This window comes from Chinchilla lanigera, unplaced genomic scaffold (genome assembly GCF_000276665.1).
Source record: "Chinchilla lanigera isolate Chin_1 unplaced genomic scaffold, ChiLan1.0 scaffold00024, whole genome shotgun sequence".
Classification (NCBI taxonomy): domain Eukaryota; kingdom Metazoa; phylum Chordata; class Mammalia; order Rodentia; family Chinchillidae; genus Chinchilla; species Chinchilla lanigera.
Window position 1 is genome coordinate 20,461,654 of NW_004955425.1, and position 9,552 is coordinate 20,471,205.

The 9,552-nt window shown below is 42.1% G+C and overlaps 1 protein-coding gene across 1 annotated transcript in view; it reads left to right on the forward strand.

Annotated features, from left to right (window-relative positions):
* Mypn (myopalladin) overlaps positions 1-9,552 on the forward strand; it is a gene marked incomplete in the record, with an annotated part of 83,973 nt that continues 74,421 nt past the window's right edge. Inside the window, 2 exon segments of the mRNA XM_013514883.1 lie at positions 1-267; positions 9,393-9,552. Of these exon segments, the coding sequence (XP_013370337.1) occupies positions 9,394-9,552 (159 nt within the window).

The following is a 9,552-nucleotide window of genomic DNA, read 5'->3' on the forward strand; positions in this document are numbered from 1 at the left end:
TTTATACAGCTCAAAATAACTTGGGACCTGTGCGCTGACAAATGCTCTGGCTCCGGTGGTGACAGGTTGTCCAGCTTCTTACAGCCATCTTCACTAAAACTAAGGTTAACGGCTCACTCTCTATGGACGGCCGCTCTCTGCATCCAGGGGCGTGAAGAATTTCCCTTCTCTCCTGTGCTTTCATCTGAAAGTTCTCCTTGGATAATTATCATCGCAGTGGAGTGCCTGGCTTGGACATCTTCATCTGGGTCAACTAAAAAAAGAAAGGTAATTTCCAGATTTAAGTTCACAAGTGTGTTTGGATAACAGGCCACTGACAATGGGAAAAGAGTCTCTCAGAGAGCTAATTACTATAACTCAGAGTGAAACCTAGGGTAACTTTCTAATTACGGGTGATGGGACTCACAATTACATGAAAACTGAAGCTTTTCACATGGAAAGCATTTGGGGGATTGATGGGATTCACAGAAACCATAGCCTAAGGAAGTTGTGACGTGTTGCAGATATCACTGGCATTTCTCACACGCTCATTTATAAAATAATGTTTTTATAGAGAGAATATGTATGCAATGCCTATTTCCTTTTCAAAGGAAATCCAATCTAAAATAATGTGACTCCATAGTTAAAGACTTTCATTTAAAATTTTTTTATCATGTAAAAGGATATGCCTGCTATATTTAGTATTGGGAGATCTGCTCCCTGGATTAATGTACACAACAGCTGCAGAAAGTCTTGCTCAAGGGACACTGCTCTTTCTTTCTCCTTTCTCTCTCTCTCTCTCTCTCTGATTCTCTCTCTCTCTCTTTCTCTCTCTCTCTCTCTCTCTCTCTCTCTCTCTCTCTCTTCAGCTGCATCAGGACACTTGACAGTCAGCAGCAAATGTTTGGCCTGGTGCATTGCACTACTAGCAGTAATTAGATGCACATCTTGAATAATATTTTTAAAAGCTGTGTAAGTGAAGAAGAAGGCAGATTATTCTATATTTCCAGTCCCCAAACCTGAACATTGTAACAATGGTGTTAAGAAATTTGTATCAACTTATCAACAGATTTTTATATAGTTATCAAAGATAACTAGGGTAACCCAGTTGGAAGATATAAATCAGCGATCTAGTTTTCTTTCCCAAAACATAAAAATGAGTCAGTTGGGCCGGGGACATAGCTCAGCGGCACAAGCGCCTGCCTGGCAAGTGCAAGGTCCTGAGTTCGATTCCTGGTACCCCCCCCCAAAAAAATGAGTCAATTATTTTTACTTTAGTAATAATGAAATTAATTCTAAAGGTTCTAGATTAAAATTTGGGGGTAACTTTGTAGTCTGTCAATGATAACTCAAATTCACACAAAATCTAAGAAATCAAGAATGGCTATACTTATAGCTATAGTAAATATTTCTGAAACAAAAATTAAGATATACTATCTCAGGAAATCTGAAATATGTGGACACTATACTTGCAGAAATATTGAGATATTAAACTGTAGGCCTTACAAATCTTATAATAATGGACTATGAAACAAACGGATGGACATTATCCAAATTCTGGAAGTTTGTCTCTGTCCCTACTTATAGTGTATGGCTAATGCTACTGGAACCCACAGTAATGTGAAAACCCCAGCCTTCCGTACAACTGTAATTTATAATATAGACCCCATTACATGTTTCTTTTACAATGAGCTTACCAAGGCTCCATGGAGCAGACTCAGGTTGCGATTTATGCACACACGACATTTAATGAGTGTTTAATCCATTGGTTTTGGAATTCATAGAGATATTTTCTGAAAATTTACTCTTGAAGAAATGGAATGGCAGGTAAAAGCAGGTTCTATTTAGGAAAGACTTTAATGAATTAATGTTAATATATGAACAGATGACAGCTCAATTTTTCAACACCTAATTCCTGTCCATAATAGAAATAGTGGACTCAGTTCACTACCTAGTAATATAAGACAAATGGTCCTGCTAACCTCACAATAATTAATTCCTTCGTTCACACTGATATTTGACAAAGGTCTTGCCGGTGATAGAAAATGAAAGCATTTTCTTAACAACTTTTTCTCTTTCCTAGAAGGTGAAAAATAATCAAGCATCACAGAAATATTTTTATAAATTTCTGTAGTGTTCCATAGTTGACAAAGTGCTTTTAAAAACGACCGTAGCATTGCACATTTGCTTATAATACGAACAGAACGGTTTGTTTAGAAGTTTAAGACCATATTTTGAGCAGATACACTTTTGGTGGAGACAGAGTTGGTGCGACCCCTTCCCTGTAGTCACGAGGGCCCTCAGAGCTCGTGCACAACAGAAGTCACCTTGGCCCGCTCTGAGCAGCCGCACTCAGGGAGGCACCGCAGAGCCGCCTCCCAGCCCCGGGCTTACCTGGGGGCCCCGCCTCTCTCAATCTAGCAAACAGATGTCAATTTAAAAAGGCTGGATTTGGGGGGGGACCAGGAATTGAACTCAGGACACCTCACATTTGCCAGGCAGGTGCTGTACCACTGACCCAGCCCTGTCGATTTAAATAGGGAAATTACTTTCTTTATTGTTAAGAGAGGAAAACAATAAAAACAGTGATACAGAATGTCAAAACAAGATAGTAGGAAATTAACAATGGTTACTATATTGCAGATTGTCATCTTCAAAGTAGTTGCTCAGATTATAAGATATATTAATCCTTAACTACCTAAAATTAAAAATTGGCAAATAAGAAGCTAAAAGAAGAAAGTGTTAAATTTTTTCTTATTTAAAAAATAAGAAATCTTCGAATTAATGAGATTTGACAAGAATTTCTTATTTGGAATTTCCTACATCACAAAGAGAACCTGCACTCAGCTGGGGCTCGGTTCTTCATGAATGCTGAGATCTTTGAAGAGCTGTTACACCTCTCCTCCCTATTGCTTTTGTGGCTCCCACCAACCCCCCTCCTTTTTTCCCTCTCATTTTTTGGGGTGATAGGGATCGAACCCAGAGTCTTGGTCAATATAGGCAAGAGCTCTACCACTAAACTGTACCCCTACACACAAACCCCATTTTGGTCCTGGGTTCCTGAAATCTTTTTGCTTGCCTTCCATTAGCTTTCCTACAGCCCTGGGATTCACTTATTTATTTACTGTTACTTCAGGTTCAATAGCAACTATGGGCTCTGGCTTTAGTACTCTTTCCACTAGGGCTTTCTTCCATGTTTATCCCCTTCTGTATGCAAAAACATGCATACTCAAGCCGGAAGTGTGGCTCAGTGATGGAGCTTGTCTAGCATGCACAAGGCCTTGTGTTCGATTCCCAATACTGGGGAAAACAAACAAACACCAGCCTCAAGCCCCACGCACACTGTGTTTCACAGCAGCCAATCTCCTTTTCTCCCACTTAAATGAAATCTTTGATTCCTTTCTTGCCTTCTCACCTTTACCAGTTTGATTAAAACAGCGAGAATGGCCTGCCCACCTCTGGCCTATTTCTAAAAAGTCTTTTCATTCCTTTAACCTCTGGTCTTCAGGGAAGGTCTCTAGGGAACAGAGCCCTACCAATTCCCCTACACTTCATCTGCCACTGCCACTTTGCTTTACCACATCTTCTTTGTTTTGTCTTTTTTTTTTTTGGTTTTTCTCCGGTACCAGGAACCGAACTCACGACCTTGCGCTTGCCAGGCAGGCGCTTTGCCGCTGAGCTAAATCCCCAGCCCCTTTACCACATCTTCTAATGAATGCATTTGTCTGAACTCATCGTTGCTGGTTTTCCTTCAGATTGAAAGTCCTTCCGGGGAATGTGTCTCACACCATTTCTCTATCATTTCGGGCACAGCGCTTCCACACCCCTCAAGCTCTGACTCCGGCAACACAGCACACCCTAATTTATTAAATTACTAATGCCATTCACACCAAAATAGACCTCAGATAAAAGGAAAACGATCGCCATAGCAGTGAAGAGAAGGGCAGTGTGATAGTGTACAAAAGACGTCGCAGCTGCAACCACATTTTTAGATGATCTGCTACACAACTCTCCAAAACTGCTTCCTGGGAACTGGGATTTGCTCCTTGCCCCAGCCTCAGTTTCCCCAGAACTGATTTAAATGCTGGTCTTGTGTGACGCCATGGGGTACAGGAGACAAAACAAACAGGTCACTACCAGCACCAAAGAGAAGGAGCAAAGCTGAACACTTTTTTATTATTCCCTTAAAGAAAGTTCTACAATGCGCAGGAATTATACAACGGCAGATAAAGGTCATCTTCAATCTGCGAAGTGCTTTACCTTTAACAGTGCTTTCACAGGCAAACCTGTGAAGTACACAGGGTGGTTCTGCTCGTGGGAGGTTTGAGCTGCTTAGACTGCTCTTTCCTCTTCTGGCTCTCTTCAAACAATTTTTAAATATGTTATTTTTGTGTTGGTTTAGGAACAAGAATTGGGTTTTATAGAGGTTTGTCTGCTTATGTACATAACAAATGTAGATATAGCGCAGTGGCATAAGCGCCTGCCTGGCAAATGTGAGGTCGTGAGTTCGATTCCCAGTACCAAAAAAAAAAAAAAAAAAAAAAAAAACATTAAGGATATAGAGCTAGAAGAGCTACCAAATACTAATTCTCGGGGCTGGGGATTTAGCTCAGCGGCATAGCGCCTGCCTAGCAAGCACAAGGACAAGGTCATGAGTTTGATTCCCAGTACCAGAAAAAAACCAAATAAACAAACCAACATAATGAATGTAAAACAATGTTTAAAGACCAAGGTATGAAAGATGCTTCTTTTGACAAATAAGAATTGTATATATATATAGTGTAGAATATAATATTCTGATATACGTGCACATGTGCAATAATTACATCAACCTAATTAATAGATCTATTAGCTCACGTTTCTTTGTGATAAGAACGTTTAAGACCTACTCTTGGCAGTTTTCAAGTACATGTCGCATTATTCTTAGCTGTAGTCACTGCTGTACAACAGATCTCCGGGACTGATTCCTTCTAACTGCATTTGTACCCTTTAACCCCCCCACCCCCAAACCGGGTGGTTTGTTTCCCATTTAAATATCTAGTGGTGCCTCACAGCCTAACAGGTGCAAAGCCCTGGGTCCCGACCCCAGCACAGCCATCATCATCCTCATCTAACGATACTTCACAGGCAGCACCTCTCAGGATTTATGCTTGAATTCAAGTTACTTCCCACCAGGTTTTGCCAGTTCTCTGGCCAGTGCCCCCCGCTTCCGTAATCATAACTGGGGGATGAGCCCGCGCACGTGCTATTTCCAACAGCAGGATCTTATGAGCCCACAGCAGCGCCGGGCCGCGCCGCGTGACGGAGGCCGGGCAGCGCCCCAGGGCTTGGCAGCGAGGGTGGTAAACAGGAGCCCAACCCGGCTCGCGCGCAAACGCGGTGTCCGGAAGAGCCGGGGAGAAAGGTGGGGCCCGCAAAGCGCGCTCTGCGCCCGCGGCCGGCCGCCGGCCCCGCCTCCCGTCCCTTTCCCCGCTGCACCCTTTATCTTAACGCCGATGCCTCTAGCCCCTTAGAATCTCAGCTCAGTGAGCCGGGCGTGGTGGTGCACGCCTGTAATCCCAGCACTCCGGAGGCTGAGGCAGGAGGATCGTTGAGTTCGAGACCAGCCTGGGCTACAAAGTGAGCTCAAGGCCAGCCTGAACTGCATAGTGAGATCCTGGCTCAAAAAGAAAAAAAAAAAAAAAAAAAAAAAAAAAAATCTCAGTTTAGTGAGAACAGAGTCTTTATCTCCTTTCACCTCTGTGTCCACAGCACAGAATAGGGCCTGGTACCCAGAAGCTGACCCACAGATATTTTTTGGATGCGAAGTACGGATGGAAATAAGTGGCAAAATCCTTACTTGCTTAGTAAGTGCAAGGCCCTGGGTTTGACCCCCAGCACCCGCAAAAAAGTGTTAGAAAGCTAGGCTATCCGTACTAACACTTGGACTTTTTAAAGTACATGTTTTATAACAAGGAGTTGTAAACGAATGCTTAAAAGAGAAAGTTTTAAATTAATGCTCGGGATGCATGCATCTTCTTTCCTATTTTAGCTAATATGTATCAGTTTAACAATTTATACATGCATTTTCACCTCGAACTTTCTCAAATAGAATCACTATCCTCAAGATAACAAAGTTATCCTGTGCTGGAGGTGAGATTCAAACCCAAGTTTTCTGATCATAATCGGATGTTCTTTGATACATCTGGTATGAAAACAGGGAGTAATTCTAGTTATTTTGTCCTACCATAAATAAACATTCATTTGACAGTCACCTTAAAATTATGACTGCCTTTACCAGTTCATGGTTTTTCTCTTCACCTGTAAATTTCTTTTGTCCTACATTTCTGGTCCAACTTTACTCTGCAATTTAAACAAATTCAGCAGACACTTAGTGACTGCCCTCCACGCTGTGTGCAGAGATGATGGGGGGTGAAGCAGAGTGAGGGAGACAGGACAGCAAGGACACGTCTGACATGTCGGGCTCATGCCCAGGACAAGGGCAGGGAGCTCTGGGAGACACTGGGAAGGGACCTAACCCAGGCAAGGGGAGAAATCCCAGGGCACAACCAGCAACTGCAGACTGTGTAAGATTTGGCCCAGTAAGACAGCGAGAGGGGCAGGGACAGGAAGCCGCCCAAGGGAAGAGAACGCCTAGTTAGTGTCAGGGTTAGGGTTAGGGTTAGGGTTAGGGTTAGGGTTAGGGTTAGGGTTAGGGTTAGGGTTAGGGTTAGGGTTAGGGTTAGGGTTAGTCCCAGCATGAGCCTGGACCTTAACAGAATGCAAATATAGTGAACTACAAACTCTCAAGTTCATGTTGTCTTCAAAGTCTTTCCATGGATCGCATCACTCCAGTCGCTCTCCTTCTTATCTAGAAAACGGAGGCAATGGTTGTCAGCATATAAAAATGGGACTAAGAGCAACTACATCTTACTAAATGCCAAGCACTGAATCTATGAGACATCATTTCACCTCTGAGATAGCTACTGATGTTCATTTTGATTTACAGATGGGGCAGCTGAGATTCACATAAGTTATATTCTTTCAAGTTTGTGTTTTCAAGACCAGTTCCAACCCCAAAATGTTAGGTCATAAAAGATTAAAACACTTAAGCTATCCTATATTTTGAACACTTAAAATTTTATTATCATAATAACTTCTCAGAAAGGTAAGAACAGGCTGGCGATAGAGCTCAGCTGCTCAGCACCTGCCTGGCAAGCTTGAGGTCCTGAGTTCAATTTGTGGTCTGGGGGACAGGGCTCATAAACTTAAGAACAGACACACCTTGACACCTCAAATGGCTTCTTTAAAAAGATAGACTGCAGAATACAGTGATGAATTTTCTCTTTTCTGTTCCTAGTATAAACAAATTTTTGGAAAATTCTCTAACATCACCTTCACTGAAGTGGTGTATTGTTATTTGTTTGTTTTAGGCTGGGGATTGAACCCACGGCCTCACTCATGTTAAACAAATGTTCTACACTCAATTCTAAGTATTGTTTTATTTATAATATCAGCTGCATGCCCATTTTAGTCACAGGTCTTGGCTTTTTGGTTGGTTGTTATTGTTTATTCATTTATTTGTTTTTATTTAGAAACAGTCTTGCTAAGTTGCCCAGGCTGTTCTCCAACTTAGAATCCTCCTGTCTCAGCCTTCTGGATAGCTCGGATTCTAGACCTGAGCTTCTGTGCCCTGTCAATAGGCACTACTAAGAGGTGAAGCCAGAATTTGAAATCAGATCTATATAATTCCCAGGCCAGTGCTCATTCCACATTGCCTCAAGATATAAGCCATCATCAAATAACTGAAGACAATGCCACATTACAACAGAGTTTTCAGTAATGTGCAACTTACTGAAGGCCTTAATTTTTAAGGCAATTAATTTCCCCCCCATCTAAATTGATGGAGAAACTCAAATTAGGCTAGAGAAATGATTGATTTAAAAATGAGTCACTACAAAACGGTTTGTGAACTAATGATTATAACAAATTAGTGTATTAGTTACCCTTGTCAATAGTATTTTTGTTTTTTTGGGTTTTTTTGTTTGTTTGTTTGCTTGTTTTTTGAGACAAGGTTTCACTATTTAGTCCAGGCTGAGCCTCGAACTAACAGCAATCCTCTTGCCTCAGCCTCCCAAGTGCTAAGATTACAGGTGTGCACCACCACACCCAGCCCTTAAATAGCATCTTGGATCTTATTCCATGTATCTATTCTTCCATATAGTTGATGTCCAAATGAGAAAATGTTTTGATTGGGCTAGCAATTATAGTTTCATGTATGATTTTGTACACTGTTTGCCATTCTACAAGGTTTTAAACAGCCAGTGAGTATTAGTTAATGAGTATATAATTATCATAACTAGCTAATTTCTTATTATTGGACATGGTTCCAATTTTTTAACATTATAATCCATCCTATGAGAACATCTTTGTAGATAAAACTTTCCCCTCATGCAGCCCTGTGTGTTTTAAGTGAATCTGTTTTGAAGGCACAATAGACTCCACCCAAGTTAGTGGCTCCGGCACGGACAGTCTCAGGCCCTCACAAGCAGGTGGAAAAACATTTTACTGTAAGCGATCCTTTCAGCCATTGCTAATTGCCCCTTAAAGGGGACTGTCCACTACCAGTTGACAGGTTAGTTTGGGAGAGCTCTGTAGAAGTCTGAAGTTCCTAGGGAACCTTACATCTGATACAGGTTAGGCTGTCATGCAAGAGAACGGAGATCAACGCAGTGGGTCTTGCCACAGAATCATAAAGCAGGCAAAAGTTCTGATTCTTTCTCTGCCATCTTTCCTAGCACAGCAGCAAAGAATGGCAAACAGTCTCCATGTGCAAATCTCCGTTTGCATTTGAAAGCGCTTTGTAACCAAAAATGCCATTACAGATGTGATCACAAATAGGCTTAGCCTTTTTCTTCTGGTGCAGAGGACTGAAACCAGGGCCTCTTGCAAGCTAAGCAAGCTCTCTATCACTGAGCTACGCCCCTTTCGCAACAGTGTGCTCATAAATCACTACAGTTATACCATAGTTTCACAGCTGAGCTTGCATCTAAAGAATTTAATAAAATAGTAATTGCTATGGTTTTATTTTCAATTTCAGGGAAACTTCATTCAGTTATTATGTTACAACTGGAGAGCAATCTTGAAGTCTTTAAATTTTAAAAATATCAAAATGAGGCAATTTTGTATTTTGAGCTCTAAGTTATTAAGACTTTATCATGCCATAATTCATACAGCTGTATAGCCAGGCCTGGTGGCACACGCCTGTAATCCCAGGGTTTGGGAGGTTGAAGCGGGAGAACTGTTGCAAGCTCAAGGCCAGCCTGGGCTACATAACCAGACCCTGTCTCAAAACTTTTTAGAAAAAAATGTTGTCCATATAGATTTATTATTCCCCAGAAATAACCTAAGCTTTTATCATTACTCTGTTACAGCATGCAAGACGACAGCCTAGAAGCTTCCACCTCCATATCCCAACTGCTGCGGGAAAGCTACCTGGCGGAGACCAGGCACGGCGGGCAGGGCGAGCGCAGCCGCGCCGAGCCGTCCGCCTGCGCCCCGCTTCCCGGGGGGCCGCCCGGGGCTGCGGAGGGC